Genomic DNA, 19,823 nt, shown 5'->3' with positions numbered 1-19,823 from the left:
GTGTGTACCTGCTCTGTTCATGGCTGGTCGGGCTCCTTTAAGAGCGCAAAGGCGTTTTCCTCCAAAGGGAACATACTGCTGACTGAGAGGAAGACTTTCTGTCTTCAACAGCTGACGACGCTGTTTATCTCTCAGGATGGAGTGAACCGTCTTCAAGAAGTCTTTCTTACTCTCTGGAGAGCTGCAGACACAATTTAAGACACAAATTTACACAGATTATTATTCATGTTTGAACATCCAACGTTCTAAAAATGTGTCAGATAAATATGGTTTGTATTTGTAGTTCAGTAACAACAACAGATGTACATAGAGGCTGTACAAGGTTCCTCCACCAGATGGTGACAGTTTTCTTTTTTATATAGCTATTTTGTAAAATGTATTTTTTAAAAAAAATTTCTTTCTTTTTTTAAATACACTCCAAATATATTTTAAATAAATGTTAATATATATAACTTTTTTTAATATACTTTAATATAAATTTAGATATATTTATTTTTTTTATTTTATAATATATATTAAATATATTTTATATATTACATATATTGTAAAATATATATTTTACATATTTTTAAATAATTTGTAATATATTTCTTTCTTTCATTTTATATTTTGTTGCATTACAAACCAGTTGTTATAGTGCTGTAGACACTGACCTGCAGCAGAGCTGAAACACTCTCTCTGGCCTTCCCTCTGATTCAGACTTCACATGGATGATTTCACAAACGGCCGCGCTTTCTCCATCTGAAACCACACACCATTATCAGTTCCCCGTTTATCCCTATAGTGTCTGACATTGTCATGCATTGGTTTGTTTAGTGTTTGCTGACGGGGGTCACAGGTGAGCTTACCTGTATTGGACAGTGTGCGCACCTGAAGCGCATCAGTGGGGATCATGTGACGGAAACGGAACGGATCCTTCTCCTCACCTGAGACTGATGCTCGATGAGAACCACCCTGAGAAACAGACAGATGTGTGGGGAAATGTCATTAATTCTTCATTTTGATGTGAATCGGGGTGTGTACTCTGTACGATACTGCATCAAACAAGAGCATGAATACAACACCCAGTTAACTGCTGAATACTTCTGTAGGCCCATGAAAAGAGAGAGGGAGCGAGAGAGAGAGGGGAGTGTTTGGGCGTAACATCCACAGCCGAAATATTCAACAGCTTTGATAGTGAAGATCACAACACTCACCATTTTCTTCTTCTGCTTGGAGTAATCCTTACAGATGAACACTACAGCGGTTTTGAACACTGGAGGAGAAACATAAAACATTACACTTCAGTTCACTTCAGAAACAAAATGACATATCTGTCTGTCTATCTATCTATCCGTCCATCCATCCATTTATCTATCTGCCTGTCCATCCGTCCATCTATCCATCTATCAATCTGTCTGTCTGTCCGTCCATCCATCCATCCATCCGGCTATTTGTCCATCCATCCATTCTATCCATCCACCTGTCTGTCCCGTCCATACATCCACCCATCCGTCTGTCCATCTATCCATTTGTCTATCTGTCCATTTATCTGTTAGTCTATCTATCCATCCATCCATCTGTCCATCCGTCCGTCCATCCATCTATCTATCCATCTGTCTGTCTGTCCATCTATCCATTTGTCTATCTGTCTATTTGTCTGTCTATCTGTCTGTCTGTCTGTCCATTCATCAATCCGTCCGTCCGTCTGTCCATTCTATCTATACATCTGTCTGCCCATCCATCCATCTTTATGTCTGTCCATCTATCCATTTATCTGTCCATTCATCTGTTAGCCTGTCTGTCCGTCCGTCCTTCTATCTGTTCATCTCTCTGTCTGTCCGTCCAGCCATCAATCCGTCTGTCCATTTATCTATCCATCTGTTTGTCTATTTGACCATCTGTCTGTTTATCTATATCTATCTGTCCTTCCGTCCATCTGTCTATTCATCTGACTGTCTGTTGTCTGTCCGTCTATCCTTACATACATGTCCATTTGTCATCCATCCATCCATCCATCCATATGTCTGTCTATCTATCTGTCTATCTATCTGTCTGTCTGTCCGTCCTTCTATTCATCTCTCTGTCTATCCATCCATCCATCGATCTGTCTGTCCATCTGTTTGTCTATTTGTCCATACATCTATCTAATCATCTGTCTATCTGTTTATCTATATCTATCTGTCCTTCCGTCCATCTGTCTATCCGTCTGTCTGTCTGTCCATCTATCCTTACATACATGTCCATCCGTCATCCATCCATCCATATATATGTCTATCCATCTATCTATCTATCTATCTATGAGTTGAAGTTGTGTGGGAACAGAACGTACCGAATGTGGCCAGCTGTGGCTCTTTCTTGCACTTTCCCAGTGAGGAGGATGGGTTGATCCATGTCACGCTGGTGTGGAGGAGTAAATCTCCCATAGACAAGTCAGCAACCTGTAATCATAGCAGACGCCACCATTAGAGCTCACACAACACACACACACAACACACAACACACACATCACAGCTCGCAATCTGCAATCCAGAAGGGATCTCGTCTGTCCCTGGCTGCAGCGTTCAAAGCTACAGCCACATTATGCAACTAAAGTTTCACTGTATTCACATAATAAGATAAGATTTAAGTATGCAGACAGATGACAGTAAATATAGGAATAAAGAAAGAAATCTGATACAACAGCATGAAATAAAGTTGAAAACCCCTTGGACTAAGACCAAAGTTACACACTTATGCAACCAAAAACAGAAAGTGGACTGACACCATGCAATGAAACAATGTTATTCTAATATTGTTTTATATAATAGTTGCATTAACAAGTTAATACTAAGAAACTCCCATTTTAGAAAGATTTTTAATTAACATAAACAGCCTCAAAAGACCATAGTTATTATTGATGCCAAATAATGAATTGGGATTAGACATTGTAGCAAAACATTGCTTGTCCAGTGAAATTGTTTAACGTAAAGATAACAAACCTCTTTCTTGTCTCCAGTCTGTTCAGAGATGAGGAGGTCAAAGACAGCTCCAAACTCCTCATGGATCTTCTGCATCTCATTGATGTGACTGGCAACGGTGTTCATGGCTTTCATTGCAACTGCAATGAAATCAATTATATAGCAGTGAATTAAAAAGGTTGGTCAAAACATAGTTCAGCATTAATGAGCATATTAGAATGATTTCTGAAGGATCATGTGACACTGAAGACTGGAGTTATGATGCTGAAAATTCAGCTTTGCATCACAGAAATAAATTACATTTTAATATATATTCACATAGAAACCAGTTATTTTAATTTGTAATATTATTTTACAATATTACTATTTTTACTGCATTTTTAATCAGATAAATGCAGCTTTGGTGAGCAGAAAAGTCTTATTTCAAAAACATTAAAAGCAACCCATGCTCATAGGAGTCTCTCACCGTTCAGATGGTAGTGCTCCTCGCTGTCAGGGTCGGTGAGCGAGTGCAGTTCTCTCAAAAGCAGAGGGTATTTCAGCACTCTCTGGATGGGTTTAATCAGGTACGACTCCAGCGTAGATGAATGCTGCTGTTTGGGGTTGCGCTCGTCCAGAAACGCCTTGAAGGCCGCATCTGTTTTTGCTGGAGAGGGCATAAACACAGGAAGATGTGATTATGCTGTCACAGGACTGATTGTGATAGAAAGATCTGAAGACGGGGAGCATTTGTTATGCTTTTCACAATACAGTGCAAATGTTTTCAAGCCCATTAAGTTCTTCAAGTTACTGGAAAACACTGTTATGTAACCTATCCTATAACAAATCTGCAGAATTGGCATTAAATTATAAAAATAGCCAGCCAGAAGAAGCAGAGCACCCACACACAGCGTCAGGATGGTATTACACACTGGAGCCACTCACATGAGATTTACAGAACCCCCAGGTGCAGGGATCTGTGAAAATCCCAGAATTCACAGACAGCAAGGTTGCCTTTGAGCTGAGATTTACGCACCTTTGACCAGCACTTTGGGCACTTTGGTGTGGCTGGCACAGAAAGCGCTATAGATCTTGAAGCGGTCTGCGTAATACAGGAATGAGCCACCCAGAGAAAACAGGATTTTCTGTAAGACGAGAGGGATTTTGAGAGAAATACATCAGGTATCATGGTTTGCGTTGGATAAAGCTTGTTATGAATGCCTCTGAGTGATGCACTACAACTGTAGTGTCCAAAAAACATGGTATTAATGTCACACACGTCCAAAAAACGTGGTATATGCTCCAAAAACATATGTTAATTAGACTTTAATGTGAGGTAAATAAGATGGGTCACAAACCTTGAACTCCTCGACTCGCTCCAGTTTCTCCAGGTCTGGAACCAGTCGGGTTCCGTCTTCCAGAGTCTTCAGAAACTCCACCTGAAACTCCAGCATCTCCGGTAGGTTTCCAAATAGCACGTCCAGCTATTAGATACACATGCAAGATAGAATTTAATGTGGCCAAATGTAATAGAATTATTTATATATATATATATATATATATATATATTAAAATTTAAATAATATCATTACTGTTCCCATGAATATATATATACAAATATATTAAATATACATTTTTAAAGTAATTTTTAAAATATGCAAAATGTATATATACTGTTTTATGAGATACTATTATAGCATTTATTAATTTTTTGAATTTTTACATTTATATAGAATTTTTATATTTTCATATTATCCATTTAATTTTGTTAGTTGTAATACTTTTGTTTATATATGTGTGTATATATATATATATATATATATATACACACACACCGTATAATATATACTATATAATTTTAATTAATTTTTTTACAGCTTATAATATATATAAGCTTATAATAGATAATACTAATATATGCATATGCATAATAATAATTATCAATCAAGTAAAAATTGTTTAAAATAAGTGTTCATTGCAGTTGTTATTTTTATATTATCCATTTAATTTTGTTAAAGTTGCAATAAACTAGTGTTTTTGTCTTTTTTTAAAAATAGGTCTATATATTATTTTTGCCAATTTTAATTCAGTTTTAGGTTTAGTTATTTTAAGTTTATTTCAAGCTTATAATAGATAAAACTAATATATACATATCTAATATTAATTAACTATCAAGTAAAAAGTGTGTAAAATATGTCTTCATTACATACATTATATACTGCTCTCCATATATTGTATCTGTATCAAGCCTTTAAGAGACTCCACATTCGTTTAACTACATCTCTTTAGTGTCTGCATTGCAGCATAATGAGCTCAGCTCACATATGTAGGACATTAAAGGAGCAGAGACACGGACAGAAGATGGAGAACTTCCTCTCTTCCGTCTGATGTAAGTTTTCCTCGTTTTGTGTCTCCCTCCTACTCTCCTCTCTACCTCTCCTTTCTTGAGTGTGTTTGTCTCAGTCTCTGTGTCCTCCTACACGCTCCTCTCCATCAGGCTGATTATGAAATATCATTCTGTGTTCTGGAGGTGTGTTGGAGCTCGCCAGCTGATAATAACATGAAACCATCAAGCAGTGCTTCGACTCACCTCATCCTGAGTGAGGAAAGACTCCTTCTGCAGCGGGGTTAAATATCGCCCGATCAAACAGTTCAGATCCTGAAAGAGAGAGAAAACACACACAATAATGTTAAAGAACAGCCTATGAACAACATATGGAATAATAACAATATATTTGATCAGTTTTTAGTATAGTTTATTTTAGTTTATTTGTTTACAGAGGCAATGCACATTAATAAACATGGGTGTAAATGTGCCAGAATTAGCCAGAAAGGCTATATTTCATCTGTAGACCGTAAATATATACAAACTTAATTTTTGATTAGTAATATGCATTGCTAAGAACTTCATTTGGACAATTTTAAAGGTGATTTTCTCAGTATTTAGATTTTTTTATTCATTTTTAATTCAGTTATAGTACATCAAGTTAAAAGAAATGAAAATGAGAAATGTTGGTCACTAACTGAAATAAAATAAGTAAAAAAAATTACTTTTTATTCAGTTAAAGTTTATTTCAAGTAACACCTTTTATAAATATTAAGCCTGAATCATCACAATACTGATTCAATGAATCATCTGAGTCACTCAAAAGTGTTTGCAGAGATCCTGAAAAACTAAACTAAAACACTAAAAGTGTTTTAGTAAAAAATACGTTGAATAAAGCTTTATTATATGTGAATTATTAAATATAAGGAATAATTGTTAAAACTGAAATTTGAACATTTTTACTGTATTTACATGCAATAAATATGAGTATTTATATATACTAAATAGTGTCTGTTTCATCAAAATGATCAAAAAAGTAACCATTAAGAGTCATACATACATAAATATGCATATACAATGTTTTTTAATGGTTTTAGTTAACTATAATAACTATGATATATATATATATATATATATATATATATAATAAAATATATGAAAATATATGAAAATCTAATAGATGCATATTTAACTATAGAATAAAAAAAAAATTTAATTTCAGCAATGTAATGTACATCTCATCTGATATTGTTAAATTGTTTCAGATGCACATATTGTTATATGTCGATAAATATATTTATATACATAAAATACATAATTTCTTCTGCTATACTGCTCAGCCTCATCACGCACTCATGTCATGTTTCATTTCTGTTGGTGTGCTTCATCCAGACTGTTGATTTAGTTCTTTGCTCAAACAGGCAGATGAATCCGAACACACCGCAAATATTCCCAGCGACGGGCTGGATGTCGGTGAAGGTGTTACTGTAATCTCAGCCATCCTCAGAGAGACGAGAAATACTGTCACGGCTCTGCCGTTAATCTCGACACAGCGAGCAAACATGAGCTATGCAGAGAGGATCTAGCAAGATCTGGCAACACTAATCAAACATACTTCTTGCACTGCACATACAGAAAAGACACTGATATGCATTTAAATTAGTGCTGTCAAACAATTAATCGTGATTAACTGCATCCAAAATCCAATATATTTATTATGTATATATAAATACACACACATACAGTATATATTTTGAAAATATTTACATATATAATTAATATTGTACATAAATATATATAAACATAACATTTTTCTTAAATATATCCATGCATGTGTGTGTATTTACATATGCATAATAAATATACACAGTACACACACTTATATTATGTAAACAAAAACTTTTATTTTGGATGCAGTTAATCGCGATTAATCATTTGACAGCACTAGTTTAAACACATATTAACTAGTTTTTCAATTCGGTTTCATACACACTGCATAGAAATTCTGCAAATGGGGTTGCCACTACCTACATTTCTAGGAGTTAATTCAGTTGTAGAATGCAGTTGTCAATCCTCAATCCAATACAGGCTTAAAAGAACTGACAACTACATTTATTGTGTTCTTTTGTGACAGAACTGTCATTTTTGGGTGGACTATCCCTTTAAAGCACACTGCATAGAATACTGTGAGGTCATGTGACTAACTGCATTTCAAATCAACGCATTCTGTTTCAAATGCTATTTTTAAGGCAGTATGTACTACGCAGTGTGCCAGTATTCCATTTCAAATACAGCCAAAGTGAGTGGGTGCAGAGGCAACCCAAGGGCACAATTTCTTTCCCTCCAGGCCTCAATTCGATGAAGGGCACAAACTTATGTAAGTCAAACACACAGACGAGCACGTCTGACTAAAAACACACACACACTGGTACTCACTTTGACGTAGGTGCGCTCCGTCTCCACCAGTTCGCAGATGACTTTGCGGAGTTTGTCGGCATCGGAAAGCTGGCGTGGAGTCGCGTTGCTCGGAGGAAGCGAGGAAGACTCCGGGCCGGACGGGGAAGAGACGACTTCGGACGAGGGATTCATCTCGTGCAGACTGCGGCAGAAAGCTGCGACCTGCTCCGTACTCTACAGAGGGAGAAAGACAGTGATGAAGAGTGAGACATCTGACAGTCCTGCGCTGTTATCACGACACACACATACACACTCGCAGCACCTGCAGCTGGATCCCGCCGCTCAGATGCCTGTCAGAATGAAGAACGCTATAAAAATCATTAGCGCTCATTTGCTCTATTTTCAGCCTCTCCTCCATCACTCCATCTTTTTGGCTCTCTCTCCCTCTCTCTCCATCCCTCCCTCCCTGCTCTTCTGAAATGTCTTAATTTCTTCTGAACGGCAACCAAAACATAAGCACCTGTCCATGGATGCGGTTGCCATGGGAACGGCTGTGATGGCACATGGACTGTCATTCTCACAGTAACACTGACGGACTGAGAGAAAGTACCATCCATCCATCCATCTGATATATATCTAGATATTTTGCTAAACTGTTTATACTCTGGTAGATAAATATGGATATCAATAACCAGGAGATCTTTATGATATTTACACATGAGAAACATGTGAAAATGAGGATCCAAACGTGTCTCAAACAAGTCGAGATGATGAAGAACATATTCAAGGGTCGTGCTAATGAAATTTTTGACTGATATATGACATATATCTGCCTGGTCTGCAGTGCAAGTCTTTTGTTTTTAACTCAAGTGCTTTGTAATGTGACGTTGTTTTGCACTGATGCCAGACTCATTCATTCGTTATGAATAATCTAATCTGATCTTTCGCTTTGAGTCCTTGAAGTTTCAAATAAAAAGAGAAAATAATCAACTGACATGAAGTGCCTTTCATTTGTAATTTCATTCACTGGATTATCTGACAATAGACATTACCGCATGATTATTTAATACATACAGCCTTTTGTTTTTACATTTTCCAATACAAATTCAGTTCAGATTAGCTTTAGAATGTTGCCAAAGCATTAAGCAATAATGTACTGCACATATAAATACAAAAATTACTTAATTAAATATTTACTAATAATTAAATAAAAACTAAATGAAGACATGTATTAATAAAATAAAATAATAAATATGAAATACAAATAAAATAATAATAAATAAATAAATAATAAATTAACATTAATACATATAATCTCAAATGAATTAATTATAAATTAAAAACAGTAATAAAGCTGAATAAATAAATAAATACACATATACAGTTATTGTGATAAAAAACTGCCAAGTAATATAACATTACTCCAGGGTTTGTACAGATGATGCATAATGAAATTCCAGGACTTTCAAGGACTTCTAAAGCACTACATTTTTGATTTTCAAGGACTTCAATCAGAGACCTCACTTATCAAACAATGTTATATCTTTCAAAGTCTAAAAAAAGATAAATAGATAAATAAAACTATACTAATAAAATGATATGCAAAGTTCAGATCTTAATAAAATGACTCGTGAACCTGCTCTAAAATCCCAAACCAATTCAAATGATTTGTGTTGTGTGCTCTGAAGTTCCAATCTAAACCAAAGGATTCACAAACCCACTCTGAAATCCCAATCTAAATCAAATGATTTGCGTTCCGCACTCCGAAGTTCCAAACTGACACAAAAGATTTACAAACCTGCTCCAAAGTTCCGATCTAAATCAAATGATTTATGGACCTGCTCCGAATTTACAAAGTAAATCAAATGACTCTGAAGTTCCAAAGTTTCGTTCTGATGCAAAAGATTCATGAACGTGCTCCAAAAGTCCAATCTAAATCAAATGATTATTCAAGTTGTTCCGAAATCACAATCTAAATCAAATGATTCACGATCCGCACTCCGAAAGTTCCAATCAGAAGAAAAGGATTCATAAACCTACTTCAAAGTTCCGATCTAAATCAAATGACTCGTGAACTCGCTCTGAAATCTCGATCTAAATCAAATGATTCGCAATCTGCCCTCTTTCCAATTGGAAGCAAAAGATTCACAAACCCACTGTGAAGTTCCAATGTAAATCAAAAGATTTACACTTGGTGCTCCGATTGGAGTGCTTTGAAACAGTGAATCATTTTGCGACGCAATGGTTTAACTGATTACGTCGCAAGAGTTTCGAAAAGCTCTGTTTTCCCCATAACTATATGTGCTTTTTAAAATCATTAAAAGCAATATTGTAATTTTAAAATGAATGGCTCTTTTAATTTAATCTGGTTTTTGCTAGTGAATCTCTTGAAATGAATGATCAAAGTCACAAAGTTTATTTGACTGGAATTAGCGGGAAAAAAGGTTTTTGGTTTTTGAAAATGTGTGAATTTTGTGAGAAAAGATATGTGCTTATTGAAAAAGTGTAACACTTACTTCATAGATACATTGCGTTTCAATAATTCAAGCACTTTTCAAATACTTCTTCAAGAATGTTGCCAGGGGGTTTTCCAGGCCTTCAATTTAAAAAAAAAAAAGCCAAATTCAAGTACTTCAAGCACTTTACGCACCTTGTACGAAACCTGTTACTCAAATGTATTGGTCATACTGCTATCCATTCATCCATCCATCTTTGATTTTCTCATTTTCTTTTACTCTTTCTGTCAAGGCCGAATAGTTTCTACATCTTCTACATCATCAACAACAACAAAACTCTAAGAAGAAAGAAGAATGGCGTTACTAAGTGTCTCAAAAAAAAACATTTAACGGCAACAAACTTTGCAACTTTGCTCACTGCCGCATACAACCAATTTGAACAGAGTTTAACTATAGACAAATAAGCTGTAATACAATGCACCAACGGCCAATGGGAAAGCAGACAGTAAAGTACAGCTCACGTCATTGCTGGAACGTACTGGAAGGGATTTCAGCTGATTCATGATTCAATTAGATCACATATCTTTAACTACAACAATCTCTCCTAAACCCACTCTCTGTCAGATAACTGGATATCATTAACCCTCAATGGATGTAAACAAGCTTTTCTGAATGGTTATGGGTTTTTAACACTATTCACAAAGCCTATATCAGTGTGAAAAATTTTTAGAGACATCTGCCATGTAGTAGGAACATTATGTGTGCTATTATAAAAGAATCGCTTCGAAATAATTCCTCATGAGCGTCAGGGAATATTGGCTTCACATTGTGTCTCTGTCTGCGTGTAAACAAATAAATCAGGTCCTAAATCAGACATGCAGATTTTCATCTCCTAGGGGCGTCGGGCTTCACCTGTCACTTCAGTCATTAGCTAAAACATCATCAGCTGCCACAACTGCGGCGAGAGAACTGTCAAGATGTTTGTGATCCCATTATCACAGAGACACGTTCACACGCTTTCGGATACAGCAGCTGTCAGATTTCCACCGAATTTCTCCATCATTCTCTGAAACGGCACAGTCAGAGACAAGTACATTAGAAAAGCGGGAGAGAAGAAGTGGCCCCTTCATACACGACACCACATCCACCAACGCAGTCACATCGGAGGCTTTTTAAAACAGAGACATAAAAGATTATTTGAAGAGGAAGATCAAGGCTACTGCACACAGAAAACCTCTCGTACAAAAAGCCAGAGATAGAAAAAGAGTCCGAAGGTCAACTACTAAAACATTTTTTTTTTTTTTCTGAGAGACATAACAGTCACGCTGAAGAAGCAAAGCATGACGACACAGATGGGTCTCCCAGAATACTCTTAAAAGTAAACATGCTTTATTTTATGTCTCTACGTACCAGTGTTAATTTAGTTTCATTGAGATAATATTGTAGTTTTTGTTAATATTTTGAATTTATTCAGTAATTTTTTTGGTTTACAAGTTTTTAATTGTGACCCTGGACCACAAAACCAATCTTAAATAGCATGGGTATATTTGTAGCAATAGCCAAAAAACACTGTATGGGTCAAAATTATGGATTTTTCTTTTATGCCAAAAATCATTAGGATAAGTAAAGAGCATGTTCAATGAAGATATTTTGTAAATTACCTGCTGTAAATATATCAAAATTTAATTTTTGATTATTAATATGCATTGCTAAGAACTTCATTTGGACAACTTTAAAGGCGATTTTCTCAATATTTTGATTTTTTTGCACCCTCAGATTCCAGATTTTTTAAATAGTTGTATCTCAGGCAAATATTGTCCTATCCTAACAAACCATGCATCAATGGAAAGCCTTTTTTTTTAACTTTGGTGTATAAATCAACCCTTATGACTGGTTTTGTGGTCCAGGTCACAATTTAGTTTTTTTTTTTTTTTAGCAATTTTTTGTTACATACTTTTGTCATTTTTATTAGTTTTTATATATTTTTTGTTTTTGTTTTATATATTTTTTGATATTTTCGTTTCTTATTTAGTAATTTTAGTTCCTCATGAACTTATTTTAGTTTATAATTTTCTTTACTTTATTTTCTTTATTTTTCGTCTAATATTTAAAATTTAATTTATTTCAGCTTCATTTCAGTTAACAAAATAATTTTTTATTTTATTTTAGTTTAGTTTTAGTCAATTGTGACAACAGCCCATATAGTTTGCTACTGGGTTGTATTTTTACTAATCTATGTTTGTATTGTTTTTATTCATTTTTGTTTAGGCTATAGTGAGTTATTTTAGTACATCAAGTTAAAAATAAAACGAAAATGATAAAACACTGCCTGGGCAACTGGTTGAAATAAAACAAGTTTACTTTTTTATACTTCATTATTTTATGTTATTTTATTATTATATCTTATTTTATTTCAGTTAATGTTTATTTTATTTCAAGTAACAAATTTTATTTCAGTATTTTATTTCAAATTAGTTAACTAAAAAAATTATTTAAAAAGCAAGCAAAAGCACAGACTAATCACAATGGTCTTTAAAAGTAATCAAAGACTAGTAAGTAAAACCTTGCAAAAAAAAAATCATCGTATTAGATGGCAACACCATGGTAGTCTTCATATATGACCATATTTATGATATTTACATCGTACTCTAAGGTATTTCTGGTACTATCATGCCAAAAAAAGACAAAAAAACGTAGTTTTAACATAGTAAAATGTCCATGAATTAAATACTAATTTTACAGAAAACTATGGCGCTTTGTACTTGTAAACCCAAACATCTGATGCTCTGACAGCAACAATCCACAATACACCTACAAAAACCAGCACAAAAACCCAAGGCATCAATGATCAGATACATCAAAATATGTACACAGCTACTCATTAAAACCATCCTTGTGATTTGCATTTTGCAAAGGGAAAGTGCTAACATTGACTTTCAACAACTTTTATTTACTTAGCAGACTACAGGTGCTTATTTTGGCTGACACAGTGTTTTTTTATTAAACGCGTGAAAGCCGCTTTCCTTGTTCATTAGCGGAGAGAGTCTTAGCGGTCCTCGAATGCCCACGCAAGGACACACAAAGGATGAATTACAGTGTTTCTCCCAGCGTCCTTGAATCTCAGAGCAGCATTACAGCAGAGAGAAAATACGACACCGCGCACGTCCAGCGCACAACACAATAAAACACATTAACTGCTGGGAAAATGCCAATGTCACTACTGTGAAAGGAAAACACGCTTGTTAGTGGTGTTTGCTAAGTTGTAGAGCTCACAACCTCGTGTTTGAACAAAGCCTAACCCTAATAATGCATCACATTAGTGAAATGTTGCATTCAAAAAGTACATTGTCTATTGTTAATGTTCTCACAAAGATGTCACTTTTAAACCAAGCAGCTTTTTGTCAGTCAACGAGGCAAATTTGCATGAACAACTTAAACAATTGCAAAATTTGTGCAGTAAATCTTTCACCCTTGCGCAAAATTTTGAAGAAAATTCGCTAAAATTCAAAATTAGTGTTCACATTACTGACTTTATATGAACTTAGGCTTACAATTGAATTATGGATTTTTTATTGATCTTATTATGAGTATAAAAGGCTACACACTGTGAAGAAACAAACACACACGTTGTGCATCTACACAAAGGGAAATTCACACTTCCAGTGAACTTTCCTCCATGAAATCCCAAGAAGATTGCCACACCCTGCTTAAAATAACAACCTTAACCAGCCTAAGGTGATTTGATGGTCTTAACAGATGTATGCTAGTCTCTGAACAAGGATAAACTGGTATGTAACTGTTCAAAAGTGTCTAAAAACCTCTAAAACCACCAAAATCTAGCTGTTATGGCCACTTTAGGTGGGTTTAAACTCTTTTTCAGCATGCAAAAGCACAAAATTGCTCATGATCACAATCTGATTGGTCTATAAAAGCAATCAAAGATTAACAAGTAAAACCTAAAATCATAATATTAGATATTAACGTGATGGTACTTAGTAATATATATGATATCATCATCCAAAAAAACAACAACATGGCATTACCATAGTAAAATATCCATGTACAATATATTAATAATTGTCACTTTTAGCTAGAAAGCCCAAACATCTGATGTTCTGACAGCAACATTTCACAAAAACCAGCGCAGAAACCCAAAGCATCAATAAGCCCCAGCTCAGGATAAGAAAAACTATCCGACTGATCAATAAAACACTGTGATTTAAGAAAAACGCCAGTCATAAAATGCTCCTCACCAGGTGCAGCAGGTCATAGATGGAGTCCGATGAGCGTTTGCTGTGTCTGTTGCGTTTGAGCACAGACATAACTGACTCAGGATCAGCAGAAACAGCCTCGGAGAGAAACGCGCCGGCCCACCGTCACTGACGCTGGATCAGTTACAAGAAACGCCTCAGAAATCACAGATTCACTGCTGCAGCACCCGACAACATCCCTCCGCTTATGACAAATAGAACAAATGACAGAGCGGAGAGAGAGAGAAAGAGAGAGAGAGAGAGAGACGGAACCAGTCGCTCTTCTCTCTCTCTCTCTCTCTCTCTCTCTCTCGTTCGCCCACCTCCTCTCTGCTCGTCCAACTCCGTATTCACCCGCCCGTTCTGATGCGACACCACCTCATTTATCTTCTCTCTCTCTTCCTGGCATGCTGAGCAAACACTCAGCTACATAAGTTAAGATACTCAACGTACACGCAAAAACAATCAAGGGTGAATGGAGAGGGGAAGAGGAAAAGGAAGAGGAAGTGGAAGGAATCTCCTCTCCAAGGTTGTGCTTGGTATTGTTCATGATGGGCTGGGCAAGTTCAGCTGCATGAGAATATAAATGGAGTAAGAATGTGAGAGACCTGTTACGTATATGGAACTGTACTATTTGGCTGCCTGAAAGACTAGTTAAATACACCACACTGCATTACATCTGCTAAATGAAATCCATGCTTGTTTCGCTCAAGCACGTTACACTTTCTTACGAAATATGCATTTTGTAACATTTGTTTTGCTTTCGACGACCACTTAAGATGAAGAAGTCTTGTTTTAACCCTTAATCCTAACCCTTATTTCCTCTTTTCCACTCCTTTGCAGATTGTAAGTTAAATTATGCATTTGTAATACTTTTTGTTTTAAATCTTGACATTTGACTGCTATTGTTATTTTGCTAAGTGCATTAAAGCTGATACGTATACATCAGGGATGTAACCATATTATCAATATCGTGGTGTCGCGATAACAAAATTGTCTTGATATTATTGTGGTCATGTGACAATATGAAACGATAGGTCTTCCGAGAAAAAGTGTAGTTTTTAAAATATATTTAAACTTCTTATTCTAACATAAAATGTTGTGTTTTGAGCCATTATGCTTTGGCACAGTATCTGTCAAACAAACTAAAACTGAAAGCACAAAATGGCTTAATAATTCCTTAATCAAGTCTGTTTTTGCTGCGCGTTTCAAAGCAAAGCGTGCACTTTGTTCAGGCAATCAGCCCATGATCCGGTGTTTTTCACGCCTCAGAATGGCTCAGTTCACAGTGAATGCAGTGAACTCATTTATTGCATATGCTGTGAGTTTAGTGAGCGTTTGGGAATGCAACGGCCACCAGTTATGCTTTATTTTTGTGGCAGATGATTACAGCATTTTGCAAGATTTGTAAACCTGTTTTCACTGACGCTGTAGTTTTCAGTCAAAATAAAAGCTCTGCTGTCATTTCCGTCAAAATAAAAGCTTAAAAGTGCAGTATGAATTGTGAAAATTAGTGAAAAAGGAAAAATAATATACCTATGATATATTCATTTTCATTTATTTTACAGTGCAATTGTTATACAATATGTGACCCTGAAACACAAAAAAAGTCATAAGGGTCAATATTTTGAAACTGAGAGTCACACATTTATACAATAAATAAGCCTTCAATTGATGTATAAGGTTTGTTGGGATTGGACAATATTTGGCATTTGATACAACTTTTTGAAAATCTGGAATCTGAGGGTGCAAAAAAAATCAAAATATTGAGAAAATCATCCAAATGAAGTTCTTCTTTCTATTAAAAAAAATGTAATTTTGATATATTTACAGTAGGAAATGTACATAATATCTTCACGGAACATGATCTTTACTTAATATCCTAATGATTTTTGGCATAAAAGAAAAATCGATAATTTTGACCCATACAACATATTGTTGGCTATTGCTACAAATGTACCCGTGCGACTTATGACTGGTTTTGTGGCCCAGGGTCATATATATGGCTACTACTGTCATAGGAATACCAATAATGTAAAATTACATAAAATTATAGAATTGTTGTAATTTCTATTATATTCTAATTTGTTTTAGAGAGGTTTGAGCCACCTTTAACGTTATTATTTGAGCTTATCGTTCACCCTCACACAAAATGCATGGATTCCTGTTGAATTTTTGCCTTGAAAATTTGTCAAACAATAGTAAATGTGACCATAATTTAAGCATGAAATCTTGCAGCGCAACAACATAAGGGTGTTCATTTTCCAATATTAGTAAATATATTCCAAACACTTTCCTGACTTCACAAGAACCTATTGTTACAGTGGAAATATGGATCTTTTTATTGATCTTATTATGAGGATAAAAGGCTGCACGCTGTGAAGAAACAAACACATATGTGTCGCACACCTACACAAATGGGAAATTCACACTTTCAGTGTATTTCCCTGCTTAAAATAACAAATTAAACCAGCTAAGTTGGTTTGATGGGTCTTGGTGGACACATTGTAGTCTCTCAGTCTGAAAAAACTAGTTCCTAGCTGTTAAAAATCATAAAAAAAAAGTACACTTTTTGAAGCATGCAAAAATAATCACAATACCCATTTGGCTGGTTTTGGGTTCACCTGACCACGATTAGATGCATTTCATTTTTTTAACTATTTTCAACTCAACACACCGTCTTAAAATGCAATTCTTATGGTAGAGGACTGCGAGTCATGACGCAAAGGCCAAAATTGTCCATCTGCGTGTGTATATCTATGGCAGAAGCGCTTAAAAGGGGATGAAGGGTTTTAACGAGCGAACTGTCTAACAGCTGTCAGCGCACTAATTAAAGCATCAGCGCTAAAAATACAAAACTAAAAATGATGAACTAGTCGACTAGTGGTAAAGTGCAAGCTGGAGGCTTTTGTCACAAATAGAAATTGAATGATTGGTTTTGAAGACCACCACAGTAGCTGTGCATTCAGATGAGCGAATCAACTGAACAGCAGCCTCATGATTTATAATATAGGACCGGAGCGAGTGTCTGTTTCATAAAGATTGATCATCTGAACTGCCATGTGGGGAGAGAGAGACAGCCAGCGGGGGAAAATAAACAGAATGAATGCACTAGGACTTAAAAGAGCACGGAGAGAAATGCACCGTCAGATCCTGTGATTCAGGCTCCACTGCGGTTCGTGAACACACGCTGCGACGGTGGAGCGCAGGAGCACGATCGTTAAACACGGCCGACGAGATGCGCCGCAGAACAATGATACGGCAGGATCACTTCAGCTCTACAGACTCATGCTGCCTTCAAGTTACGTCTGAATGATCTTATTTACTTTATTTTTAAATAGCTTCCTCTCTTTGTAGAATGTAATGTAGAATGTAGACTTTATATTTAAAATTTGAAATTTAAATTTTTATTTAATTTTGAATGGAGTTTAGGGTCAGTTAGAAATGTTCTTTAAACGTAGCGCTGTCAAAACGATTAATCGCGATTAATCGCATACAAAATAAAAGTTTCTTTTTACATAATGTATGTGTGTAGACAGGACTATTTAAAAGAAATTCATATTTTTATTCAGCAAGGATACTTAAAATTGATCAGAAGTGACAGTAAAGGCAGTGACAGTTTTTTTTCTGTCCTCTGATAAGCATCGTTCTGGGCTGCCGTTCCCAAAAGCATCAATGCTTTCTCATGATATTTTTGGGAAACGCAGCCCTGTTTGAATGCACTGTCTGAAGTGAGAGAATGCTCTCTGTGATCGATTGGTTCTGTCTTGCAACATTTGCGTGCGTTCAGATGAGCAGAAAAATAGTTCTATCCTGCACAATTATTCGCTAACATACGTTATACGTCTAATTCAATGCATATTGTACCCATTATTTTTTGTTAAATAAACAAAATCACTGGTAAATAAAACACATCTTAGTATCGATATTTTTTTGAGTATCAATACTTTTGATACTCACATCAGTATCAATATATCGAAACTTCAGGATCGATATGCCCATCCCTAATACACATTTGATAGTAACTTGCGTTAGGATTTTTATATGGTGAAATTTAATTATTCTAACTGTTTGAGGTTGTTTTTTTTTTTTAGTTAACCATTGCTCTTCAATAGTATCATACATAGATTATGATAATAACAGTTAAAACCACAAATATAGCACCTCAGTACAATGGTAAAAATGTAACATGGTTCCTAGGTATTTGCATGAAAAACAGTAGTCTAAATACATTTAGTATTTAGTATCGCAAAAAATACATGTTAATACACGTCTACATTAATAATACAATAAAATTTGACACAAATACATCCACATTTCTGACATAATACCACTGTGCGCACAGCGTTTGTCTTGTTTGTTAGTGCTGTTTCATCTGGCTATAAACCGAGTCATTTGTGTTCTTCACTGAATTCAAGCGCTTCACAAAGGTGCTGTTTAGTGACCGAGACTCATCGGCAAGTGAACGACACATTTGCTCTAGTAAGTTCGCGCCGTGCATAAAAAATAAGAATCGTCTGTTACAGCAAAAACTAACAGCCACCTGAAAGAGAATAAGAAATGCTTGCAGAAGTAGACCAGTGCTGAAAACTCAACTTGGCAAATCCTCTACTGAACACTTTTAGCCTCAAAGACGTCTCCTGATATAACAAACCACACACACCGCAAGCCCAACCGCCTGTTAATGTGGAGATCAGCAAGCAGAGAATGACAAATCACACGTTTCAAATGATCTGTGAGTACAAATCCCTTTTTAGTCCATCTACAGAATAATATCCCAGCAGACGAAGGAGTAGTGCTAATGTACCATTATTCACACCTGAGCTCATGAAGTGAAAATGTTAACAGCTGTTTTAAAAATGGATACGTTACAAGAAGTTTCCACAATTAAAACTGAATCCTGCAGGAGGGAACCAATAAATAACAATGAAGTCAGAGCCTTGGCACGGTGGTTAGTGGCTGCAACACTGAGCTGTGGTGCTCATCAAGGAAGCTTAAGTTCAATAACCCCAAAAATAAGTGTTTTTAGAATGTTAGGTCATCTTTAGACTTTTAAAAATACAAAAAAAAAAAAAACAGTGGCTCCAAAAGGTATCTGTACACTTGCAACAGCTACACAGGGGTCTACACTTACTTTTCTCTTTTTTCTAACTTAAAAAATTTAGGAGCACAGTCAAAATTTCAGGGGCACCTACTAATCAATAATCAAAAAATCTAATAAAAAATTTACAAGGTGATATATGACTCCTTAAAAGTGATTTACATGGGAATTTTGTTTTTACCTTTGTAATGGCATTTTTCTAACCTTATTAAAAGTATGTCATCTTTTATGTCACATTTTTGAAAAAAATTATATTTTTTTAAGCTTTTTAAAATTTCTATTTAAAACAACATAATAAGAAGACCAATGAAATGAAATCAGTATTAACTAAATTAATTTGTACTACAGAGGTGGCATAGAAGAACACAAAAGTAG

At 35.4% G+C, this 19,823-nt stretch overlaps 2 protein-coding genes across 7 annotated transcripts in view; one reads left to right on the top strand and one right to left on the bottom strand.

Annotated features, from left to right (window-relative positions):
• LOC127177051 (uncharacterized) overlaps positions 1-19,823 on the top strand; it is a 219,621-nt gene that overhangs the window by 44,654 nt on the left and 155,144 nt on the right. The window lies entirely within an intron of this gene.
• tiam1b (TIAM Rac1 associated GEF 1b) overlaps positions 1-19,823 on the bottom strand; it is an 85,777-nt gene that overhangs the window by 1,578 nt on the left and 64,376 nt on the right. For 4 of the 6 annotated variants that reach the window (XM_051128955.1, XM_051128954.1, XM_051128956.1 and 1 more), the window contains 11 exons: positions 7,681-7,875; positions 5,509-5,577; positions 4,277-4,402; positions 3,955-4,063; positions 3,406-3,585; positions 2,961-3,079; positions 2,312-2,420; positions 1,197-1,255; positions 849-954; positions 654-741; positions 9-181 (listed from right to left, as the gene is read on the bottom strand). In XM_051128955.1, the coding sequence (XP_050984912.1) occupies positions 9-181; positions 654-741; positions 849-954; positions 1,197-1,255; positions 2,312-2,420; positions 2,961-3,079; positions 3,406-3,585; positions 3,955-4,063; positions 4,277-4,402; positions 5,509-5,577; positions 7,681-7,875 (1,333 nt within the window). Of the gene's footprint in view, positions 1-8; positions 182-653; positions 742-848; positions 955-1,196; positions 1,256-2,311; positions 2,421-2,960; positions 3,080-3,405; positions 3,586-3,954; positions 4,064-4,276; positions 4,403-5,508; positions 5,578-7,680; positions 7,876-14,350; positions 14,596-19,823 lie in introns of those variants that run through there. The other 2 variants (XM_051128959.1, XM_051128958.1) reach the window with 2 other exon arrangements.

This window comes from Labeo rohita, chromosome 15 (genome assembly GCF_022985175.1).
Source record: "Labeo rohita strain BAU-BD-2019 chromosome 15, IGBB_LRoh.1.0, whole genome shotgun sequence".
NCBI lineage: Eukaryota > Metazoa > Chordata > Actinopteri > Cypriniformes > Cyprinidae > Labeo > Labeo rohita.
This window is presented reverse-complemented; position numbering and strand designations above follow the sequence as displayed.